Here is a 23,650-nt window from a genome sequence, read left to right on the forward strand (position 1 = left end):
GAACGAAAAGCCAAGAAAGAAGAATGGAAGCGAACGCCAGAGAGCGAAAGAAAGTGAGAGAGTGAGGGAAAAGACGACAGAGAAAGGCGCCTTGCGGCTGTGGCCCAGCAGGGAATCCACCACTGAGCCACATCGTGGCCTATCGTCAGTAGTCAGTAGGGGCAAGGGGGTCAGCGCGCTGATGCTTCCTCATCCATTTCCAACGGCATCATCTTCAGCCCAGCCCGGATTCCCTGCTCAATCTGGCTGGCGAGAAAGCGACGATACGCGCCGGCGTGAAGCATCGCGGGCCACTCAGCGCCAGGCGGGGTAGAGGCTAGTCTCGGGGGGCCAGTCAAAGATACCGGTCGCTGCCCCTGGATTATGATCATAAAAACCCCCCAGGATATAGTACCGGGTCAGGGATCATACCATGATACCATTCACTTGGCCTCTTCCAACTCCAACATCATGGCATAGCAGTGGCATCAACCCTCGTGTCCGTCATCCATCATCAAGATCGTGTCAACTATAGTCCGAGTCCGCAGTACTGCTGATCTCCCCTCCCCGGAATCCTTTCATTGTATCTCTCCTCTTCAGCACTCAAACCCATCCCCCCATCAAAGGGCCTTGTAGCCCTACACAGTACTACATAGTAAGATGTAAGTAGAAACCAAACCCACCCATGTCGATCCGGTTCAGGAACACCCAGGCACCCAGGCAGGATGCCTCCCTCCATCCATGGATCCTACCCGTCGCAAATCGCCATGGAGAACGCGGGAAATTCGCAGGGCTCGTCCCGTCCCCACTCCTCCCCACTTGCTCGATTATCGTAATCTACCACGACGGAGTATACGCCCGTTCGGAACTAGAACATACCACAGTACACAGTATTATGTAGATAGTAGTGGTTTAAGAAGAAAAATCACGCATGGATGCGTCTGGCCAAGCGATACCGCTATTCTTCGTTCTCAGGCCAATATCGAAACCAACTGGTTGCTATTATTATCACGACTAGAGGGAACTAAACGGCACTCAGCCACGGCACAAGCCACCCTCCGAACCATCCCCATGTACCACAGTGTCCACCCCGACCAGACGGGGCGGCGCAGTTCGAATCGAAATTGATGGTTCTATATTTCGGACGAACCAGATGAATGGATTTGAGGTATTACTGTATACTATTATATCGGTTGCGTTGATTTTTGAACACCCGACACAGGACTAGGCGCATCGGGCCAGGTACTATACCACTGCCCCGTCCGCCCAGATGGCCATGCTAGTGCGGCGGCATCGGCACCCGCGCCCAGGATCGGGACGTCTGCGGCTCAAGGGCGCAACAAGCTTTGCATGGGCCATGGGTGTCGGGACTCGAGGCTCCCTCTGACATCATGCGCGTGGCGGTGCAGGCGCGCCCGGCTACCCAGGTCAGTCTGGATCATTGGCTGTCTAGATACCTACACTACAGCGGGCGACAGGCAGGCCTGCCCTTTCATCGCCATCGGAACGCCATGCGAGACGCCGATCGCTCTCGAGTCTCTTGCTTAGGACTCCGTATATCGTCATTCATTTCCAGTGCATGCAGTGTCAGTGCCGCGAGGGCTTCGGAACAAGATAATTATAGTTTCCACATACATCATTCATTGTTACACATCATCAATCAAACGCTCGCTAAGGTGACAGCATCCAAACACAACACACATCGAAGCAGAACCCCGAAAACGATGGTGACTGGGAACACAAGCAGAGAAATGGTCGGGAAAATACAGGTGGAGAAAGGAACGTGAGTTGGGGCACACTCAAAAGGGTCATCGCAGTCATCAGCAAAGAAAGTAGTACACAGGAAAATAGAATGAGTGTCGAGGTATCGCACCCCAGAGGGTTGCGACCTGGAAAGTAAAACATGTGCAAAGAACAAGGTATTCAAAACAACCGGGTTATTCAAACAGGTCTTGATCGACAGAGTCACTCACATTACTTTCCCCAGAAGGCCCCGGTGAATCAATCACCCCGACTCCGTCGAGGGGAGGGCGACTGCCGATCGGACCGGATCGAGCCCCTTGAGCCACGGCGAGGCGAGTCCTCTCCTGTCAGAGCCTCGTTGGACTTTTTCGACAGTTCTTGCAGCCGGGCCATGACTACAGGAGAGTCGGAGTACAGGACACAGCCTCGGGAGTAGGTGCAAGGGCTGAACTTCTCCTCCTCGCCAGCGAAGTCTTCGTGGGCCGCCTCTCGAAGGATTCGGGGGAAGGTTCGCAGAATAACGTGGCGCGTGGGATCGTCCTTGGAGCTGAGACTGCCTTCCTTGGGGGTGCCGTACTCTTCCCAATCGTCGTTCGAGACGGCATCGGTGTCCGGGGCCGGGAGCGAGGCCAGAATCAACTCTCGCTCAACACGCGCAAGTCTCCAGGTCTCGGCCGCAAGTTTGACGATCTTCCGGACGCTAATGAGCAGAGAATCCAGGTTCCGGGGGTCCGCAAAATGCTTGAGCTGATCGATGATTTCGTCGACAATCACAGCAGCTACCACGTTGATCGACTGCTTGGCATCCGAGGTGGTGTAAGCTGCCTTCAGCGTCTGCTGCCGCCAGAAAGCCTCCCGTCTCACCGACTTGCGTCGGATATCCATCGACAGCATCTGGAAGAACGTATCGGCCTTGTCGTACCGGCGCCCCAGGGTGAACAAGAAGGGGTGGAAGATCCGGTAGGTCAGAGTCTTAGAGATGACGTGTTGCACATATGCTGCCCGTAGCTCGCACGATGCCGGAGTGTTATCCAGGAACGATGGTAGTTCCGATGGAAGCTTGGATAGAATGTCTTTGGGAGGATCAATGGGAAGGTACGAGAAGTGCTCCTTGGACAGGGAGACAATAAGCCGAGAAAGCTGGCCGAAACAGTCCAAACTAGAGTTGGGAGAATATTTATCAGAGCACGTACATTTATAGCGTTATCAACATGTCATCGTAGTCATCATGATCAGTCTATAGAAAAAGGGACAGGAGACAGACAAAGGAAATGAAAAAGAGAACAAAAGATTGTAGTCTGGTTCTGTTTGATGCAGGAAGAAAAGAAGAGAACAGAATCAAAAGCAAACATGACGTCGAAATTAAAAGGCGAAGATAGATGATGCAATAGGAAAGGAAATGAAAAGAGGAGAGGTCATAAACGAAAGTCGGGTACTAAAACACATTCTCAATGCACTGGGTCACTTACAAGAAAGAATCACCCTTCGTGCTCTTGAGGTCAGTGGCTTCTCCAAGGCTGTGAAGGGTCTTTCTCAGCCTTTCGCAATCTTTGTCCAAATTGTCAATTGTGAGGCGCATTCCATCCACCGCATGTTGGACCTGTTGTTCCTTGACAACATTGTCCTCCTCCAGTTTCTTGTTCTCCTTCTCGCTGAATTCCAAGGCCTGGATCTTGTCCGCAAGCCGTGTCTCCAAGTCCGCCTTCTCATCCGCCCATTGTTGCTGCTTGTCACTGTGTTCCTTCTCCATCTCAGCCACCTTTTCGGCGTGGCTGTTGTTAAGGGACTCGACTTCGCTAGCGTGGGCTTGTCGGAGATCCTCCATCTCCCTGGCATTCGTCTCAATCGTCTTCTCCAATTCCTTTTGCTTGTCGGCGAGTTCGTTGGTTCGGGTGTCAAGTTCCTCCTTGGTCGAGCCCAGCTCGGTCACCTTGGAGTCGAAATCGGCCTGCAGTGCGTCATGCGCCTCCTGCATCTGTTGCTTCTGGTTCTCGTAGTCGTTCTTCATCGCCTCCTGCTGGTCAAGCAATTCACGTTCGCGTGCTGCTAGAGCTTCTGCTGCGGCTTTCTCATCTTCCGCCTTGATCTCCTCGAACATCTCCGTCAGCTCCCGCTTCTGAGTGGCGAGAGAATCCGCCTTGTCCTGTCTGGCGGTCTCCATGTCTCTATCATAGGTCTCATGTGCCTCTTGGAGGTTGGTGTTCAGGGTCCGGACCTTCTCCTCGAGCTCGGATTTCGACTGGGAAAGCTCATCATTGGCCTTCTCGGTATCAAGCAGCCTTTCCTCGAGGTCCTTTGTCTTCTCATCCAGGTTGCCCAGCTCCATGCGAAGCTCATTGATAGTGTTCTTCAACCTGGTTGACTCCTCCGCGCTCTCATTGGCTGTCTTCCGCATCTGATTCTGCAGGGCCTCGATGTAGAAGTCTTTGTGCATCAAGGCCTGCTCATGCTGACTCTCCATCTGCTTAAACTCCGCCTCCCGCGCCTGCAGCTTGCCCTTGGTGGTCTTGTAGCTGCTGAGCAAGCGGCCAATGTCGGGGATGGCATCCTGGATCCTCTGAAGCAGCTCAATGGGTTCCTCATGGTGTTCATGGGGGGGCGAGATCGTGCCCATTTTGCCATTGAGGCCATGGCCGTTGGCGGCGAAGCCCAGGTCTCGAAGGGCCTGGAAGGAAGCCGCCGAGCCAGGGTCGATGGAGCCCCGAGGGGTGGGGTGCATGTTCGGGGAGGGTTGGTAGTAAGCGTACTGGGGCAAGTACCCATTGGCACTCATGATAGGTGAATGATAAGAGGGGGGATATGGCGGGATGGCAGACTGAGGGGGCATCCGCGCCGCCATTGGCGGGGGAGCCGTCTGTGGGGACATCATCGGAGACATGTGCCCACGTGCGAGAGGACTGCTGACTTTCGGAACAGGGGAAGCGGGCTTTGCGACAGGAGAGACGTGTTTCTGGACAGGTGATACGGTCTTTTGCACGGGTGATGCAACCTTCTGCACTGGAGAAATTGGTTGCACGGCGGGTGAAGCTGATTGAAATACAGGAGAAGCGGCTGGCGGTGTGGGAGAGGAGCTCCTTTGAGACGGAACCGTAGCTTCCCGTACTGGCGAGGCGGGTTGGGCCATCGGCGAGGTATACTGTTGCACAGGAGAAGCGTAAGCCCGAACTGGGGACGCAGATTGGTGCACAGGTGAAGTGGCACGTGGTGTAGCAGCTGCGCTCTGCGGAGCAGGCGAAATGGACTTGAAGGACGGTGATGCGGTTCGCTGAATGGGTGAACCCACTTGGGGAATCGGAGAAGCAGGCTTCGAGATGGACGGAGTGGTTGACGGGGCAAACGAATCAGACAGAGGAGTAGGCTGGGCGTACACGGCGTCCGCAAAGGGCTCAGACATTGCAGGAATATGCGAGTCAATCTCTGGAACTCCGGCGTTGGAGCGAGGCGATGCTGCCACGAATTGACTTTCCGCCGGAGGCTGTGGTTCCTCAAACGGGTCTGACGATGGGGCCGGGACAAATGAAGAATCGAGCGGTGTCTGTGGTGCTGTGACTGGCGTCTCCTCGTATGTTTCAGCAGTGGCGTTAGGCTCCGCTAGGAAAGGGTTGTTCTCGTGGTTCACTTCAGCGTCTCCCGCGTGTTGCTCCGATGTGCCTATTTCCTCCAAGCTCGACTCTGGTGGTTGTTCGAAATAGGTCTGCGCATCATTCACGTCCGGCTGCTCGATCGGGGCGGGCTCATCACTGGCTGGTTGCTCGAACCCACCCTCGTCGTTCACCGGCGACTGGACTGGCGCCTCGTCTACGGGCACAGTCGAGTCTTGCTCGACGACAGCCTGTGGTTGCTCCAGTTCCGGTTCTAGTGCAGGTTCTGGTACGGTTTCAGACACCGGCTCTGCTTCGGCTGGCTGCGATTCGACCGGCGCTTCGGCTGCGGCGTCAGCTTCAGCCACAGCTTCAGTTCGAGGTTCAGCGTGAGCTTCAGTAGGTGGTTCTTCGTGTTGCTGCTCGTCAGGTTGTATGTCTTGCTGTTCTTGCAGACCCTCTTGTTGTTCTGCTGGTTCGGGGGTCTCCCCGAGCTGAGCTGTCAGTGGCTCTTGGTCTTGTGGTTCTACTTGCTGCGGTTCTGCTTCTGGCACTGGCTCTGGCTCTGGCTCTTGAGTGGGGACCTCGGGCTGCTGGGTCTCTAGCTGCGGGTCTTGCTGGCCCTCTGGCTCACCCTCTTGCTCCGGGGTGGGGAGCTCTGGTTGAGGTGTCTCACTCTCTGGCTGTTGTTCCCGCTGCTCTGGTTGTTGTTCTGGCTCGGGGATAGATAGCTCAGGCTGAGGTGTCTCTTGTTGTTCTAGTTGTTGTTCTTTCTCGATGGCAGAAGGGTCCGGCTGAGGTGTCGGATTCCCAGAGGTCTCTTGGTTCTTGACCTTCTTATTCTTTTGTTTGCTACCGGACTTGCCTTTTTTCGGCATGGTGGGCAATAGTGATGCGTGCCCAAGTTAGAGTAAGGCTGACAGACGTGTTCCCAGTAGGCTAAGAAAGTGACTCTGTCAGCGGAGATTGGATTGGGTGGCTGTGGGTTTAACACAGTACATGTACAAGCGCGTTCGGCGGCGGCGTGATATATTCCGAGTTGATATGGGTACGGAGAGAAACGCAGGGGCCCGACAGGGACGGTAGGTGGTCACACGGTCAGGCAGAAAATAATGGGAGGGGGGAAAAAGAGAAGGAAAAAAAATTAGGAAAATAGGGAGAAATGGAAAATGCTCAAGCCCGGAGAGCGGAATCTATGCAAGTGGGCGCAAATGGTTGGAATACACGAAGACAAATCACCGGGTGTCGAATGGCGAGTTTGCCAGCAGACAGACACTCCGGAAAGCCAGGATGGATTTCCACACGCTGGCTCTTAAGAATGTTGATTTCTGAGGAATGAGATTCAAGAGAAGAGGCGACGTTGGGGAAAAAGAGGGCAGCTAATAACCGGTTCCCAGTCACGCCCAAACAAGAAAAAGTGCATGGTACAAAGCACTCCGGGCCAGCCTCAGGGGGGCTGGGCGAGGCGCAACGCGGACCGAACCTTAGAGAACCATTGATACCCATCCATCATAGGAGTCATGAGGGTCCAACTAGGCGAGAAAGGCAAGAGAACAGCTTTGGGTGCAAGAAGGGGGCCATCGGAGTGGACCGAAGCATTCGAGTTCGGACTCGTCGCGGACCCAATCAACAGGCGGAAGCATCAGCATTGGGCATCAATGACTCGATCTTCGGGGGTGGCAGGATGAATCAGAAGACGAGCGGCGGATAAAGCGACCTCGAACATGCTATTTCCAGCAGCGTAGCCTGAGCTCTCTCAAACACCGCCGAAGAGAAGGGGGCAAGGCCTATGGGTGGGGGGTGGACAACGCTAACAACCGATCGATGACATGTCGCTGTTGATATCCAGACGTTTAGGAGCCCACATGAATTGGCAGGACCTGAAACCCAATTACTGCCGCGCTAATCGCAGGCAGTGGGGAGCGCCATGTTGAAGTGAGGCAGTTAGCCATGCATCAGGACCACCCAGGGTGCGGTGTGAGAGCACCGTCAATCAGCATTGACGAGCCAACACACAGTGACCCGCCGTCGGGTCCATGCACAATTTCCCCAACCCCGTTCAAGGCGAGGATTCCATGATCCCTCCCACGCTGCAGGCAAGGCGAGGATCGGAGGGTCGGGAGGGCCTAAGAGTCATTTTCATTTGACCGACATGCAGGCCTTAGTTAGGCCGATAGAGGGGGGAGAGGCCCAGGGGAAGCGCTGCCTGTACTGTCCGAGTCTCCCTCTGTCTGCGGGAAGTGTAAGATTGACAGTTGACGGACTTGGGGGTGAACGGACCACTCAGGACCATGAGTTGGCCGGGCCATACCTGTGCTTACGTAAGGCAAGCGGGGACCACAGATCAGGTGATTATTCAAATCACGGGATTGACCATGAGACAGCTAATCCCAGACAGGTAACGGCCCAGCCAGCCTGCCCTAATCCTAATCCAGCAATACAAATCACGTGCTCTCCGCCTCGAACCGCCTTCTGCGCTTTCAACCTCCCCAAATCCCCGGCGACGACATCATACTCGATCCGCCGTTGCCAATTGTCTACCTCCACACCATGTTCTTCGCCCGGCGATCGGTGGCTTCCGCGCGGCTCGCGCTGCGCAACCAGCAGCCCCGGCGATTCGACTCCCACGCTGCTCACCATGCCGCACCTGTGAACGAGAGCTTCGGCGTACGTTTCCCTGCCTGCCTTTTCCCCTCCTCCAATGGGCGCAAAGCGACCCTTCATCGACCGGCGACTCATCTCACGATGGAATGGACCCATGACTAATGCCCGGTTTTACGCATGATACAGCGCAGTTTCTACGTCACCATCGGCACCTTCGCGTCCTGCTACGTCCTGTACCGACTGTCCAAGGCCAACGAGGAGTCGGGCTCCCCCTCATGGATCTCCAACCTCATCCAGAAGTGGACCCCTTCGGAGCAGGTCTTTGAGCAGAGAAACGCCATTCGCACGGCGGTGATGGAGAAGGCTGCTAGTGACCGCCACTTGTTCGCCAGTCAGGGTCCCCGGGAGACCTTTGAATTGAAGCAGCCTGAGTATGTTGCTGCCTTGATGACCCCCCTCTATTTCTATTGCTATGTCGAATGATAATAATTAACCCGATTGTTGCTTATAGGGTCAGCTTCAACGCGATCCCCCCCTACAACGTCTCCCCCGGTCAGAACGCAGATCTGAGCCATGTTGTCGCTCACTACCAGCGTCAGAACCAGGAGCTTGAGGCGGCCCGTGTGGCTCGCATGAAGGACGGCAAGGTCGAGTCTCTTTACGAGTAGACAAACAACAAAATTTGATTCCATTGTTTGTGTTATGAATATGTCGGTAATAGACATGGGAAGCAGGGCTTGTTTGTTGTACATATAACCAGGCAGAGTTCAAGGTTCATTCTTTTCCGTTCCATCAGTGTCGTCTGTTGCTTTTGTTCGCCTCTATAGTCTAGCAAGCAAGCAACCATCTCAAGTATCTCGGAGTGCGAATGATACGGGGTACTGTAGGTCCCTGTGTCGATCAGGTTTGGCTCCATTGCTCGTGATCACCCGCTGAACCAATCAGATTGCATGTTTATCTAAGCTCCCGCTACTGCTTAAGAGCAATCTCCAAGACCACTCTCCCAACACCCTCAGACTTGATATCCAATCGTTCCTCCACCTTCAATTCCTCACTCCCACTCACCCCTCCCAGCACCGCAAGGAATTCATCCACCCCACCCCCAACACCAAAGTAGACCTTCTTCGCCGCCAGCAATGCCCCACTCTGAGCCCCCTCCTGCACCGACCTCCGCAGCAAGGCCAGCAACGTCTCAGAGAACGCCAACAGCGAAGCAGGCGAGTAGATCGTCTCACTCGCAAGGATCAACGTTCTGCCTTTCCCTCTCTGGTCAGACGAAAACACCAAGTCCACGAAAGCCGGAGACCAGGCCCCCGAGATGAAATCCACCGTGATGCCTCGGTTGGCGAGATCCTCCCGGAAGCGTTGTACGAGCTCGGGCGTGATGTCGAGTTCCTCCTCCTCTGCCTCGGCGGCGCCATCGTCTGGCAAATCAGACGCTTGCTGACGTGAGATGATGTAGTTCCAGGTCAGAAGGAGGTTGGGGAATGTGACGAGACGAAGAACAGCGGAGTTGTAGTCCGCGAATGTGAAATGGGTCCTTTGTTGTGATGAGGAGGGTTCTGATAGGAGTTGCGCGAAGAGCGCGAGTGAGGGGACGGCGGTACCGGCACCGAGCTGTAGACCATAATGTCAATATCCATGTAGATCAATGCAGAGCAATGTAAGACGTGAGTCATACCTCAATGATATGCCGGTCTTGACTGGGCTGTGGTACGTCCTCGGAGTCCACGAGCAGTTTGGCCAAGTCCACGGCGCATTCCCACGTTTTGAATCCGCCTTCGTAGAAATTGGGCTTGATGTCGCCTTTCTCGAGACCGGCAATCAGCTCCTCGTTATCCTCGTCGGAGGTGTCTTCGGCCATCAGTTGGGTCCGGATATCGAACACTTCCCGACGAGCAAGCGTGATTGGTTTTCCGGTGTTGCCATCTTGGGATGGCTTGGTTGCAAGCTTGAGCTTGTTGAATGAGATTTGCGAGGGGATACTCGGGACCTGTACAAGCGTTAGAAGGTGTCATGAACGGATATTGTGAGTTTTTTGGGGTATGAGGAGAGCGTTCTCGCAAGTACAAGGAACAATAGGTAGATTGATGATCCCAAAGGATATATATCATAATGTATATCAGGTCATTAGACTTACCCACTCAGCCATATCATGCTTCTTAGCCGCAATCAGCTCCGGCAGTGCAGCCCCAGCATTGAGGCTCTGGTTATTGTTCGTCTCGTTGATCTCATTAACCTCGGTGTCATCGATGTCGATATCGTCCCCCGCAAACCCGAAGCTGAATGTGGACGCCATGATGCAGCGAAAAAGTTTGACAATGTAGCTATTAAAACCGAGGTACGAGTAGTAGACCTTGGTTAGATGTATATTTTGTAACGGCAACGCCTGGAGCAGTAAAAGACGGTGTCCAAGCAACTCTTTGGCAACGAGGTGGGGTATTTTATAGTCTAAGTGCAGATTGTCGCAAAGAAGAAACTCGCTGTCCCAATCGCAGACTAAATGGGAGGAATGAATGCAATGCGCCCCAAGTGATGCAACTGCCTGTTATGTCCTAGAGACGATCAATCTAATATCGATTCGCCAATGGCTGGATCCAGAGGCTTGAAGCTTTCGTCCAAAATTTTGCAATCCCATATCATGGATGACTAAGCACCGCGCTTCTGCGACAACCACATGGATGATGTATCAAATATGCTATAGTTAATAGAATATGATGATTTCATTACTGGCAACATTGTTTAATTATGTTTTATTGAAAATGGATTGAATAGTTTGAAGTCATGACTGAGCCCGTTGAAATGCGTTGAGCAGGCCCCTCTATCGTCGTTACATGTATTTATAACGTAGAACGCTCTATGTAGTGTCCCCAGAAAGTGCAACAAAAATCTCAAATATCTAAGCAGTTCCGTTGCCCACCTTAGTGGCGGCAACGGCCTTGTCAAGGGCCTGAAGAGTATCGGCCAGGAGATCCTCCACATCCTCAACACCGCAGGACATGCGGACAAGGTCGTCGAAGACACCAGCAGCCTCCCGCTGGTCCTTGGGAATACCGGCGTGGGTCATGGAAGAAGGAACCTCGCAAAGAGACTCGACACCTCCCAAACTCTCTGCCAAAGTGAAGACCTTGGTGTATTTGCAGAAGAGATGAGCGGCCTCCTGACCGCCCTTGATACGAAAACTCAGCATACCACCACCCATGCCCTGGCGGTGTTGCTTGATAGCGATGGCACGCTGGGGGTGAGAGTCGATGCCAGGGTAGTTGACAGCGATGACGTGGGGAGAGGCCTCGAGAGCCTTGGCGACAGCCGTCGCGTTGGTGGTCGCCTCGCGCGCACGCAGGTGGAGGGTCTTGAGACCACGGTGGGCGAGCCAGCAGTCGAAGGGGGAGGGGACGGCGCCGATGGCGTTCTGGAGGAAACCAAGACGCTCCTTCAGGCTGTCGGAGTTGAAGGCAGCAACGCCCATCAGGACATCCTATTTCTCAGTTAGCAAGTGTTTCCGGGATGAACACACGACTCTGAGCTTACCGAGTGGCCGTTAATGTACTTGGTGACGGAGTGGACCACGATGTCGGCACCATGGTCGAGAGGATTCTGAACATAGGGGCTCAGGAAGGTGTTGTCAACCACCACCAGGATACCGTGTCTGTGCGCAACCGCAGCAATCTTCTCAATATCGACCAGGCCCAGCGTCGGGTTGGAGGGAGATTCGATCCAGACCAGCTTCGTCTCGTTAGGGCGGATCAGTTCTTCGACATCGAGCTCGATGCAAGGCGAGAAGGTCACATGGACGCCATGGGCAGAAGCGACCTTGGTGAAGTACCGGTGAGTTCCACCGTAGACGTCAGAAACGGAGACGACGTGCGAGCCCGCCGCCAGGGACTGGAGGATGACGGCGGTGGTTGCGGAACCGGAGGAGAAGGCTAGGGCATATTTGGCGTGTTCGAGAGCAGCGATGGCCTGCTCAAAGTGATCCCTGGACTACAGTCAACATCTCTGCAAGTATCCCAGCCCTGGCGAAGTCTTTCTACTGACCGGTTCGGGTTCGAGCTCCGGGTGTATTCGTAGAGACCGACAGGGTTTCCGACGGAGGTTTGCGCAAAGGTAGTGGAGAGGGAGATCTACATCGCCAGTTAGCTTGTGCACGGAAGAAGCATCCGGAGACCTGAAAAAATAGAAGTGCGAACTGACCGGGGCAATGACAGCGCCGGTGGTAGGGTCATGGGGAGCACCGGCGTGGACGGCCAAAGTTCCGAAGCGGCGATCCTGAGGGGTCGAGGCGCCGTTCTGGGCGGGAATTTCGGTGCCAACCATCGTGACGAGGAGGGGAGAGAAAAAAAGACTAACGGGAAATTGGATGCTGGAAGGGAAAAAACAAAGAACAAGTCGCTCCGTCTAATTTGCGCGCTGTCTGGTAGATAGTATGCTAAATGGCACAGGTGGATGATGAGATCACAGGCCCCCTGCAAGACGCAACCGTCTAATATATGCACGGCGGGCGCTCGGTCTTTCTAGGGTTGCGATTTGTAATTCGAGCCAAGGAAAAAAGATCAAGAGAGAAACTGGCACGAGCACACCGAGAGGAACGACCAAGAAAAAAATTCTGGCTGATGCCGGGTTTCTTTTACGTTGCGGTGGCCAGATACTGGAGATCTATAGGACGAGTGGGCGCGAGGGACCCGCGCGGAGTTCCAGAAAATGGCCCGAGGCCATCCACCGGCCGCGTGCCTTCGCCGCCTTTAACCGTTCCGTTGCTGCCAGGATCGCCGTCGCCCTTCCGGACGAATGACAGCCAGCAGTGCCCACTAACGGCACGGAGTACTTTGTACTATTAGCTACATAGTACTTATATAGCACACTAGCACGATCTACTCCGTACTACTACTATCTACACATCAGTCATGATGACCTCGTTCCGCCACGGAGGCCGCACCAGATCTCCGCCAACCAATGAATGATCCATGGTTCATCGGGCTTGCTCATACCATCCCTTGATTTCGACATGATGGCGCGAGCCGACATAATGAAAACAGCTATGGTAGCCAAGATCATGTCATTATTCGTCTAACGATGGGTAGCTAATCTTCATCGGTAAATCCCCAACATGGTATATCCAAACCCTCACACAAACCTTTTAACGAACAGTGTACAATGCCATCCTGTCCACGGAAAGCCTTCGTATTCACAGAACAAAGCCAGCCATTACCACCACGAAGTCGGGCCCAACCCAGCCATTTGCATGGATCCTATGATGGAATAGGGAGGCTTCCGCTCAATTGCAGACGCATCTCCTAGATCCGGAGCATTGGGGATCTGGTCGTGCCACTCTTCCATCTCAACACGGAAACGGACGACTTCACCTACATCAAAGTAGAATGTCGAGCCGTCTTCATTTTCCCAAACCCAGACTTGATCGGCGTAATCACTAACACACGTCAGTACGATGACAAATGTCAAGGCTGGACGGGATACTCACAATCTTGCGCCATCCAAGAGCAGATCCGGAGGCACAAGGATGTCGTTAAAGAACTCTACGGCAACTAGGTACAGTAAGCATAGGACTAGATTGAGGACAGACTAGAAACCCACCTTTGATGCCGTGCTCCGTAGCACTTGAAATCTTCCCCAGCATGATCTCCCCCTTGAACGGGCGGAAAACGATCAGGCGGAATTTGACTGCGGACGGAATTAGCTACTCTGCTATGAAAGAAGAGATCTCACCATCACAGAGGAAACTTACCGTTTACATTGACCAAGCCGGTACCATGGCCGATCAGGCCATCGGATGACTCTAGCAGGTCGTAGAAACCGATGCATAGACCGATTTTTTGGATGACCTTCACCGGAAGAGGTCAACAAGGCTCACAAGCAACTGGCGACGCCGCCAGCGTCGAGTGGAAATGAAACACCAGGATGGGCGCTGAAGGGCTAACACATACTTTATTGGCATACTTCTCGTTGATGTTATCCTCGAGGGCCACAGCGCTATATTTGGAGAAATCCTCCGGGGAGATCTGGATCAGATCTGAGATGGTGGTCTGGGAGAGACTAGTCAGCCCGTACTTTCACTCCAACATTCACTGCGAGTCTCAGAAAGCGAAAGATCACTGACAAGGATAAACATGATGAAGTCGCTCGATGTAGCGCTCAACGGCTGGCGGCGGAAAAGATCTTTCTTTTTTTCTATTCTAGTAGGACAGACAGTCGGGGAAATGATCAAAGCGGTCGGGACGCAGTTCCATGTTCAGGAGCCAGTCCAATTCAATTGAGTTCCATCCGGCAGCCTTGGGGGCTAAGCTTTCCACATTCCCAGAGGCATGATATATATCTCGCCGTAGATATCCAGCAACTAGCAGCTCTAAAGCGACCGACCGAGACGGGCGCAGAAGCACTGCAGCAAGGCCGGCAGCCAATCGCAGGCCGCGGATCTGCCTGAAATTTTTGCCTGAGGGCGCGGGCCCCACGGGAGCGGCACGTGAGCGGCACGCGATTCCTCTTTCTGCTCGGAACGGAATAACGACGGTTTGTCACTCTTGGTCCGTCGGCCATTTATGAGTTGCGACCTCGTGAAGTCTTCGCGATGCCGTGAGGATGGCGTGCATGCTGCCTCGCTCTGAAGGTCGACTGGGTTCTTCTCGCCATGAACCCTCAGGGATTCTCTTTCCCTCCCCCTCCTCCCCCTCCTCCTTCCCAGCAGCAGCAGCAGCAACAACAACAACAACAACCGCAGCTGCAACAGCAACAATATCACCATAATGGAACCTTCTCAGCTCAATATGGTGGTCAGGGCTATTATGGCCAGCGAGGTGGCCATGCTCCCGGGGCCCATTTTCGAGGCCGGGGAAGAGGATACGGGAATCGGGGAGGTGCCCGAGGAGGTCATTTCATGACGCCTGATGCCAACCGCGCATATCCTGCCGCCACGCCTTCCGTCGGCTACGCCCCGATGAACTACGCTGCGTATACCACCCAGCCTCTGTCGAATACTCCGCACTCCATGCCTACAACCCAAGTCGCTGCTTCAGCGTCGCCGAACTTTCAACATCCTACAAATGCCTCCTCTTACACCGCCCCGCAACCGTTTGCGCAACAAGCAGCGCGTGTTCCGCATTATCAAGGCCAGCCTAACTATGGTGGGACATACACGCCGTCGCCTGCACAACCGGGGCCTGCCTATCCTTCTGTCATGACCTCGCACCAACCTGTCAACCAACCGGTTCAAACGCCAATGATGGGCCCACCCATGCGCTGGGGGTTTGAGCACACGGGGCCGGCAGGATCTTTCGCCGGAGCTCAGCGCAGTCCTCAGCGCGGTGGGCGCCCGTTCAATAATTACAACGCTCAGTCATCCACTGGAGACAGGCCACCGAACTATGCGAACAAGCGTGACCATAGTTCGGCCTTTGGGAAGCCCCAGTCAGTCGCGCCGCGAATTCCTGCACCGCCTCCGGTCCCCAGCTTTGGGAATCCTCTTCCCTCCAAACCGCCTCCACCGGTCGATACCTCGCGAAAGCCGAAAAAGAAGAAGAGAAAGCATAATCAGCTTGGATTGACACCGAAGACTGACGAGCATGAGTCGAGCGAGGAGGAAGACGATGCAGACGAGGAAGCGAGGCTGGCGGCCGGAGCTGCTGGCGCTTCAGCATCTCTTCAAATCACATATCGCGGAAAGACCGCCACGCTGCAATCATCGGAGGATATTGCGGCCTGGATTGAGGAGCGGAAGAAACGGTATCCGACCCAAGCGAGAGTGGAAGAAAAGAAAAAGGCCATGGAAGAAGCAAAGAAAGCGCGTCAGGAAGCGCAACGACAAAGGGATCTGCGGAAGCAGGAATTGAAGCGAGCGCAAAAGGATGGTCGGAATCGAAAAGAGCACGACAAAACAACCAAGGAGCAACCTATCGACCCCATGGACGCCGCTGCGAAGGCCAAGCAGAAGGCGGATAAACTGCGGCGAAAGCTCATGAAAGAAGAGAAGCGTGTTGCCAAAGCTGAGGCAGATGCTGAAAGGGCCAGGATTAGGGCCGAGGAACTGCAAAAAGCAGCAACAGACTCCAATGTAGAGCAGCCATTGGCCACTCCAGAAGCTCAGGTCCAGCCTACTTCTGATTCCGCGGCTGGGACAAGCACAGGCTTTGAGGATACTTCTGTCAAGCCTGGGTCGACCGCGGCTGACGGCACTGAAACGAACAACGGCGGCGCCACGCCCGTGACAGAGATCAAGTCTGACGCTGGAAATCCCGCAGAGTCTCGCGAGGGTGACGGGCTTAACGTGCCGTCTTCAGATGTCTCCGATAGCAGCGACTGGACGTCGTCAAGTGGGTCAGACTCATCGTCGGATGATTCTGACAGCGACGATGATTCTGCGCCGGAGGAGGCAAGCTCTCGACGAGAGGGACCCGAGCGGGTAGCGCCACCGGCCCGCGACAGCAAGAGAAAGGTGTGCAGGCACTTTGCTCGGAATGGCCGCTGCGCGCGTGGGCAGAACTGCCGATTTTTGCACGAGGCGCCTGAGCGAGGAAATAGAGCGAAGCCAGCGGAGCCACCACAGGGACGGAAGGGGCTTCTACAAGCGGTGAGTCCAGCATTCCCCATCTGATACAAGTTCGGGTCGTGTTGTGTTGTGGGGACATAACTAACGAGCACGATTGCTAGCTTCTGGAGCGCCAAAAGGGTGAGGAGGATCGGAAAGTCATGGAGGCGATTGCATGGCTCGGAGAGAATGGGTTCCTGGATGGACCGAAGAACCCCGGGGACGCCAACGACCAAACCTCGGTGACCGAGGGCGTGGAAGCTACGCAGCATGTTGCAAAGGAGCAACAGGCAGCACCCGAAGCAACCATCTCCGGGCAGGAAGCCGATGCGGCCGTGGCCACTGCGTAGCATACGGAAGGTAATTCCACACTCTCAAAGGCCATGGTGCAATCAATGTACATACCCAGCTAGACTCACGTAGTATTATAACACCTCGTGTCAAGCTCGGGCTAGCATTAGCAGACCCACATCGGACTTCATCCATTCAGTGCCTCTTTGTTTCCCTGGGTATGCTATGGGATTTCTAGACCCGGCACTAACCAGGTAGCCGTTGAGCAATTTTAGGTGAATGTAACCGCAGCTGCGCCGAGGTGGCCACCGCCGCGAACCAGTAGATACTAACAATAGCGATGCGGTTGCTCTTCGCTTAGGCCTCCCTTAGCTCGGCCGGAGTGGCACCTCCCCGCTTGGAATTGCACTTGGAAAGATTAGCCCCTCTGGCTAGTGCCTGGTTCCTGATTGTGTGATTTATGGGCGCTCGGACGAGATGCACCTTTCCATGAGAGGGCTCTGTACTGAGTACTGTGTACTCCGGATACTGGATGCCTAACCCGTGGGTCTTGATTCCAGGATTAGAACGCCAGCGGACCAATACCCCTTCTTCCGGAAGGGGAACAATGGCTAACGTCTAGACAATTGTGTAGTGTGATGGATTTCGGACTTTAGGATGGAGGTACCGCATCTTAGTAGTGAGGTCGCGCGCATGAAGAGGTTAGAACCCGATAATCCTTAACGGATTGGGTGAGCTTAGCGAATCGGGCGACCAAGTGGACTTGAAGCTTTGCACATTGCTGAAAAAGGAAAGGGGCAGCGAGTGGTGGGAGAACCGGAGGAGAACTACGGGGGCTGCTAACTGCTAAGGAGGGGAACGGCGATAAGAGTGAGACAAAGAGGTTCCTGCGAACGCCGGCTAAAGGGCAGGGATCTCGATGGGATGTCGGTGGCTTAGATTGATTTCATTTCTCTGTACGGGGTACTCCGTACTCCGTAGTATCCGTACATAAGGTGGTCCGTAGTCAGGCATTAATAATCATGATCGGCTGCATCCACAATTCCACATGTCAAGTCCGCGCACATCACGATAAGATAGATACCCAGTCCAATAAGAGGCGCTCTATGGTCCGACTGCGAATCCTTCTTTATACTACATAGGACGGAGGACCGCGTTTGAGTCCGTACCTATCATCATCTGGCTCCTGCATCCACCGTCCAGTCAGCTCGGGGATGGGGATCCCTCATCCTGTCAGGTACAGAACAATGATACCGTACCCGTAGTCAGCAGACAGAATAATTCAGGCGGCCTTCGAGCTAGACCCGAACGAGGGCGTGGCAGACTCACAAAGTTTGCCGGGGTGGAACAGCCGGAGAGGGTTAATTTCAATCCTGCCCAATGATCGCCTGTGTGCCCTGGATTGCGCTGGACTTCCCCCTGAGTCTGAACTTTGAAGGCCTCTCTCGCCCAGCTCTTCTTCGTATCGAGGGCTATATTTACTCCTCGATCTCCAGACTAACGCAGATAAATCGAATCGAAAGTGTTCTTTCTCATGGAGGCGGCGGATCTATCAGGATATTTATTGAGTATTGGCCACCACCGCCGCCAATGACCCCGGTCTCAGCGTGGAAATAGTACTAGTACACACACTACTACGCTACGCCCGAGGCCGGCCTGAGCCCTGTCCCCTCCTTCCGCCCAAGTGGGAAGAGAATGAGGGGATCCGGACCGGGCTTTCACCGGGACTGGCGGCCAGAAGAGAAGGAGTCGACGGACTAGTGACCCTAAGAGAGGTTAGCGCCGGTGGGGGATGTGCCCCGTCCTTTCCAAATCCTGTGAATGGGCTCCGATACAGCAGGTACGCCCGGTACGCTAGGCTCGAAGGCTCTTAGCAGCAGGCAGGAACACTAGGAAGTAGGAACAGGAAGGCCCGGCATCCACCCTGCCTGGCACTAGTCACAGGGTCATCCAATCCATCGCATCGCCCGCTTATTGTGCCCTGCGTCGCGCTGCCCGCAATAATGGATCCTCTCGTCGCTGCTGAGCCTGCCAGAGCCAGTCCGTATACATAGTCATCCTTCTCCCCCCGGTGGTTCCTTCCTCTTTCCCTTTCTTCCCTTTCTTCCTTCCCTCCCTCGTGCGCTTGCCCTATTCGACGTCCGTCCTTCGTTCTCGTCGTCCAGTCTCTCTCTCCCCCACTCACCCGGTTCACTCATTTGACCGTCTATTGCATTGAAGTCATTCTTTCAACTTCTTGTACTACCCACACTTGCATCGTGCATTAACGTCCGTATCGCATATCAAGCCACTTTTGTATCGAGTCACCCCATTCACATTTACATCTTCCCCCACCATCAATATGCGTTCTATGTTCTATCTTGCTCTCAGCGCCCTCGCGACTCTCGCGACCGCTGCCCAGAACCCCTTCAACGTCCCCGACGGTGGTTACGAATTTGAGGCCGGTAGCCCGACCACCCTCATCTGGGACCCGACCACCAGTGGCACTGTGTCCCTGCGTCTCCAGTGGGGTGCTGTCTTCACTACCACCACCGGTGATTCCATTGCCGGTACGTATCTGTTGTTGCTGCTTCATGGAGATGTTGGATTAGATGCTGATTGAATTGTTATAGAGAGCATCGCCAACTCGGGTAACTTCACTTGGACTCCTTCTGCCAGTCTTGCTAGCCGGTCCGACTACACCGTCGAGATTATCGACGATGATGACACTAGCATCGTCAACTACACCCCGCGCTTCTCGATTGCCGGTACCACGGGTTCGGTGACCACCAGTGCTGCTTCGTCGACCACGTCTTCTGCCGCTTCTAGCACTTCTTCCTCTTCTTCCTCCAGCGAGCAGTCCACCACTGCCAGTGCCACCACGCTGTCTACGGCCACCGCGAGCACAACCTCTTCTACCTCTTCTTCTTCCACCACTGGCTCGGCCTCTTCCGCATCGGCCTCGTCTTCTAAGACTGCCTCGTCTAGCTCTTCTCAGACTGCGAGCTCGAGCTCTGCCAGCGCTACTACGACCACGCTGTCGACGAATGCCGGTATGACCAACCGGGTGTCTCTTGGAATGATGGCACTCGTCCTTGGAGCCATTGCCTTCATCTAAGCTCTCCACGACGTCCTGCTTAGCCCGTCCGGCCGAGGGCTGCCATTTCCATGGTCGGGTTAAGACACCTTTTTTTTTACTTTCTGGTACATAGATTTTGAGCGCCTTTTATTTACGCCTTCTTGTTCACCCTGTTACACTTCTGACGCCTTGTCGGAACCTTCACTTCGCTTACCCTGTTGGAATGTCTGAGGCTCATCTTTGTGTGTCGAAGAGTGTTACATCCAGGCTTTCACTGTCAGGTGCCGTCGGCACTGGCGTGGGTTATGTTAATTATTACTACGACTTTGGTTTGGTCTCGAGATGGGACTTTTATGGTGTATGTAGATACGGATTGTGTAATGAATGACTAGTCTCATGCATGCAACAGGCAGATTCTGAGGTGTACAGCTGTGTTTCTGTGTAGCCGTGTAGCTGTGCCTATGGTACCTGGATGATGAAACGGGGAGGTGAAGATTCTGACGGGGTGGGGAGACGGGCCTTGCTTGGTGGTGGCCGGCCCACCGGGATCTCGACCGGCCTGGATGGGACTGGGAGTGCCTTGGCTCCTTGGACAGGTCTATCCCTATTTTCTAGGGACTGGTAGGCATGGATATCTCTTCCAAAACGGAGTTGAGAGTCGCTGAAGGTAACAGCCGAGTGCCTGAGATATAGGCCGGGTTACTAGGCAAGGCTGGCACGCGGAAGCATCAGCAGTCCCGTTAAATGACATGGGAAGATCCAGACCACTGGCGGGCTCCACGATGATCCAACCAGGCCGTTAGCCAAGGGTCCACTTCCCCCGGTGGAGCGAGTGCGAAATTAATTTGATTATCATCAGCAGCAGCGGTCGGAAATTAAAGGTGAGATAAAGATTAGTACTTGATAATTGGTGTTGTGTGCTAACTGCTAAGATTTGGGGATCGGGATGGCGTCATCTGGTGGGTGAACCCGATATGAGTACAGACTACTCTGTAGATACTCCGTGGTCGATGGTGGAATGACAAGAAGAAAGGGAAAATATAGGGGACTAAACGTTCAGAGTGGAACAAAACGGAGACATTCAGGGTAAGGGTTGGATGCATTAGCTGCCTACTTGGATTTCTCCTGCAAGGTACGGAGTACCCTACAGATCATCACGGGTAAGTCGACGGTTCCATGGGCGCAGCCAGAGTTTTTCCGGAAGTCGGTAATGAATGCTTACCCCTGAGACCCAATGTCAAATACAAGCAAGGAGTTTACACATTTACCTAGGTATGTTTGTGATGTGTAGGAACGAGGACCTATCTACTCCGTACGGAGTACCTCTATGACCATCACCAATATAAAAATATTACCCCCGATAGGATCATAAATGCTATGAGCGCATCTTCTCCAGGCCACCTGCTTAGTGTACTGGCCAAAAGTTCAATAACTCGGATTAGCATCGGCAGCGTCCGAGAAACGAGAAACCGTGGGATTGGCTGATCGGCCAAATATCCATTCTGCGATTCCTGGGGCTGTGATTGGTTCGATTGGATGTCTTTCATTCGAGATTGTTCGTTGTTCGTGTTCACTTCCGGGTTGGTAGGTAGAGACTAGGTTGCTTTTATGAGTTGGTCCTATCGGTTTTTGATCTGGGGGGTTTCATACACTATACAGTACTCTGTATGTTCATTCAGTAGATAGATAGATGGACATTACAGCGGAAATGATCCTCACGTAACACAGATATCTCCTTATCTACATACATTATCGACGCACCTCTGTGACGTATTCACCGCTGCAAGTACGCGATCCTCCTAGATACACACCCCTCGGACTTGGTCTCCCAGAGCGACATAGTCCCAGTTTATCCTTAGCCGTGATGCCACTGCCCGTTGGTATCTACTTCTTGCATCCGAACCGACCCACAAATGGAACAAGCTTTCCAGGCCCCAGAACAGGCGACAGGATTCTTTAGCGTCGGGGGTACGTAGATGATGGAGTGAGATTGAGGTTACACCATTTCTTTGACACCTTCGGTTCTGTTCATGACGTGACGGCATGGAGGTCACCTGATTCTGTTTCTCTTTGTCTTCCTGTCTTCTCTTCAACGTCGACGAGCAAGCTACGTACATGTCCTATCAAATGGACACGCCGGTTTGATGTGGGGTTGTTCAGCTAGGCCCTTACAGATTACAGTGAACAATCGCTACTGATGGCTCTACAGAATGATCTGATCGTGCGAGCACGCCTAGCGTCGCCATCGAGGAATACATATATGAGCGAGACTTGCTTGACTTTGAGCCAACTTCAATTTCCCAGCGATGCGTTCTCTACCCAAAGCTGGGGACTGCACGAAAGCAACCGCCAGAGTACTGTATACACATGGCTTGATCATGCAGATCTGTTGACACAACCATCCACAATCCCCAAATTCTCCTCACTGAATCAAGACAGAGGAAAGAAACCCGCATAATAATCCCGCTTCCCCAACGGCACGCCCTCCTTCCGCAGAATGTCATACGCAGTCGTCAAATGGAAATAGATATTCGGCATGGCCATGGTATGGGCATACACGGCGCCACTGACATCCATCGTCAGATTCCCGCCCACCTTGGACGGCGACACGATATCACTATGCTGGTTGACGACATCCTTGTCGGCCTTGCCGAGCACTTCCAGCACGGTGTCAATGCGCTCATAGCATTCAGCATAGGTGGTGGGCTTGCCTTCGAACACCACCGGCTCCCGACCGGTCAATTTGGCGGCCACATTCTCCGAGAACTGGGTCGCGAGGCGGACTTGATCGGTCAAGGGGTACATGTCTTCGTACAGCCGGGCCTCGAGGAGGGCGGTCGCATCGGGACGTGTCTCGGCTTGGCGGAGGACGTGGGTCAGAGACTTGAGGGTACTCTGGATGACCGCGATGGTTCCGTCGTAGAAGGTGAAACTCATGATTGACTTTTGATTTGATTATCGCAACTTGAAAAGAATAGACAGGTAGATCTGAAGTCCGGAAAACTGAAGATCACAATGACTCCCCAATCAATCTCACCTTTTTATCCTCCAAATCCTTCGGCTGACAGTACTAACCCACACGTGATGTCGTATTATCCCTCTAATAGCATAGCCACCTAAGCCTCAGACCACACACACACACACACACACACACACACCCAATAACAACCATCGTGATTATACCGTGGAAGATCCATTCGAGCCCGTGATCTGGATTTCCAATCTTCTGTTCATGATTATAAATCGGATGTTCTTACATTACCTGTCTACTTGTCAACTACGTAACTGTAGGTTTATATGGGATACTACGAGTCATCTTGTGAATGATCTATCTATAGTACATACACAGTATATTGTCTGCCTGAAGGTGGATAGTAGCTGGGTGGGTTACCCGAGGGTGGGGTGAGAATAAGCAGTGTCAGTGTTCATTTCGGCAGGTTGGGGGCCGGGTTGCGTAATGGTTTTCTTGCTATTATTCTTAGTACGGTGATATGGGCTAACTGCGGAGTATTATGTACTTGGTATCTAAGGGAGTGTTTCTGCCTGAAGTGGGTGTCACTACTGCTGTCTATACTGTATGGAGTTGAAGATAGGATAGGCGGGGGTGATGGGATGACGTAGTGAAGTGGAGGGGAGGGGAGGGGGATATGTGTCTACTGTCTAGGCCCAGACGAGATTCAGGTTTAGGGACGGAAGTGGTTTGTGATTGTTGGATTTCATGGAGAAGGGTGGGCTTTTGGAGGAGTCGACTGTTCAGCTTCGTTTTGGGAGTCGATGGTATGCATTTTGTCCACTTAGATTAGAATATGATTTAAGACTCATCATGCAACACACCAATCCATTATATTCATCATAAGT

General features: G+C 53.6%; 9 protein-coding genes across 9 annotated transcripts; 3 read left to right on the forward strand and 6 right to left on the reverse strand.

Moving 5' to 3' along the window:
- Window positions 1–1,873: 1,873 nt before the first annotated feature.
- BO80DRAFT_62122 (uncharacterized protein) lies at window positions 1,874–2,961 on the reverse strand. The gene is made up of 2 exons (XM_025724643.1): window positions 2,916–2,961; window positions 1,874–2,795 (listed from the first exon to the last, which is right to left on the reverse strand). Exon 2 carries the CDS (start codon window positions 2,614–2,616, stop codon window positions 1,981–1,983), a length of 636 nt encoding a protein of 211 aa, XP_025575868.1. The 5' UTR covers window positions 2,617–2,795; window positions 2,916–2,961; the 3' UTR covers window positions 1,874–1,980.
- On the reverse strand, window positions 2,784–6,677 carry BO80DRAFT_424742 (uncharacterized protein). Its single transcript, XM_025719354.1, has 2 exons — window positions 6,303–6,677; window positions 2,784–6,242 (listed from the first exon to the last, which is right to left on the reverse strand). Exon 2 carries the CDS (start codon window positions 6,179–6,181, stop codon window positions 3,188–3,190), a length of 2,994 nt encoding a protein of 997 aa, XP_025575869.1. The 5' UTR covers window positions 6,182–6,242; window positions 6,303–6,677; the 3' UTR covers window positions 2,784–3,187.
- A 1,156-nt stretch (window positions 6,678–7,833) lies between these two features.
- BO80DRAFT_424743 (putative NADH-ubiquinone oxidoreductase 178 kDa subunit) lies at window positions 7,834–8,699 on the forward strand. The gene is made up of 3 exons (XM_025719355.1): window positions 7,834–7,970; window positions 8,094–8,338; window positions 8,419–8,699. The coding sequence occupies exons 1-3, from the start codon at window positions 7,854–7,856 to the stop codon at window positions 8,573–8,575; spliced, it is 519 nt and encodes a 172-aa protein (XP_025575870.1). The 5' UTR covers window positions 7,834–7,853; the 3' UTR covers window positions 8,576–8,699.
- A 5-nt stretch (window positions 8,700–8,704) lies between these two features.
- Window positions 8,705–10,492, reverse strand: BO80DRAFT_424745 (protein-histidine N-methyltransferase). The gene is made up of 3 exons (XM_025719356.1): window positions 10,048–10,492; window positions 9,589–9,900; window positions 8,705–9,524 (listed from the first exon to the last, which is right to left on the reverse strand). Exons 1-3 carry the CDS (start codon window positions 10,204–10,206, stop codon window positions 8,877–8,879), a joined length of 1,119 nt encoding a protein of 372 aa, XP_025575871.1. The 5' UTR covers window positions 10,207–10,492; the 3' UTR covers window positions 8,705–8,876.
- Window positions 10,493–10,675: 183 nt separating this feature from the next.
- BO80DRAFT_424747 (cystathionine gamma-lyase CYS3) lies at window positions 10,676–12,552 on the reverse strand. Its single transcript, XM_025719357.1, has 4 exons — window positions 12,102–12,552; window positions 11,946–12,031; window positions 11,439–11,886; window positions 10,676–11,385 (listed from the first exon to the last, which is right to left on the reverse strand). Exons 1-4 carry the CDS (start codon window positions 12,222–12,224, stop codon window positions 10,807–10,809), a joined length of 1,236 nt encoding a protein of 411 aa, XP_025575872.1. The 5' UTR covers window positions 12,225–12,552; the 3' UTR covers window positions 10,676–10,806.
- A 394-nt stretch (window positions 12,553–12,946) lies between these two features.
- BO80DRAFT_464452 (DNA-directed RNA polymerase III subunit RPC25) lies at window positions 12,947–14,275 on the reverse strand. Its single transcript, XM_025722654.1, has 6 exons — window positions 14,023–14,275; window positions 13,850–13,948; window positions 13,651–13,747; window positions 13,500–13,586; window positions 13,387–13,450; window positions 12,947–13,335 (listed from the first exon to the last, which is right to left on the reverse strand). The coding sequence occupies exons 1-6, from the start codon at window positions 14,032–14,034 to the stop codon at window positions 13,113–13,115; spliced, it is 582 nt and encodes a 193-aa protein (XP_025575873.1). The 5' UTR covers window positions 14,035–14,275; the 3' UTR covers window positions 12,947–13,112.
- A 177-nt stretch (window positions 14,276–14,452) lies between these two features.
- Window positions 14,453–16,922, forward strand: BO80DRAFT_424749 (CCCH zinc finger protein). Its single transcript, XM_025719358.1, has one exon. It carries the CDS (start codon window positions 14,551–14,553, stop codon window positions 16,507–16,509), a length of 1,959 nt encoding a protein of 652 aa, XP_025575874.1. The 5' UTR covers window positions 14,453–14,550; the 3' UTR covers window positions 16,510–16,922.
- A 1,760-nt stretch (window positions 16,923–18,682) lies between these two features.
- BO80DRAFT_424751 (GPI anchored serine-threonine rich family protein) lies at window positions 18,683–20,040 on the forward strand. Its single transcript, XM_025719359.1, has 2 exons — window positions 18,683–19,283; window positions 19,347–20,040. The coding sequence occupies exons 1-2, from the start codon at window positions 19,076–19,078 to the stop codon at window positions 19,829–19,831; spliced, it is 693 nt and encodes a 230-aa protein (XP_025575875.1). The 5' UTR covers window positions 18,683–19,075; the 3' UTR covers window positions 19,832–20,040.
- Window positions 20,041–22,004: 1,964 nt separating this feature from the next.
- BO80DRAFT_464455 (DUF1993 domain-containing protein) lies at window positions 22,005–22,729 on the reverse strand (the record flags this gene model as incomplete). The annotated part of the gene is made up of 1 exon (XM_025722655.1): window positions 22,005–22,729. The coding sequence occupies one exon, from the start codon at window positions 22,727–22,729 to the stop codon at window positions 22,223–22,225; it is 507 nt and encodes a 168-aa protein (XP_025575876.1). The 3' UTR covers window positions 22,005–22,222.
- Between the last annotated feature and the right edge of the window lie 921 nt (window positions 22,730–23,650).

The sequence above is a fragment of the Aspergillus ibericus genome (genome assembly GCF_003184845.1).
Source record: "Aspergillus ibericus CBS 121593 unplaced genomic scaffold BO80scaffold_17, whole genome shotgun sequence".
Taxonomy (NCBI): domain Eukaryota; kingdom Fungi; phylum Ascomycota; class Eurotiomycetes; order Eurotiales; family Aspergillaceae; genus Aspergillus; species Aspergillus ibericus.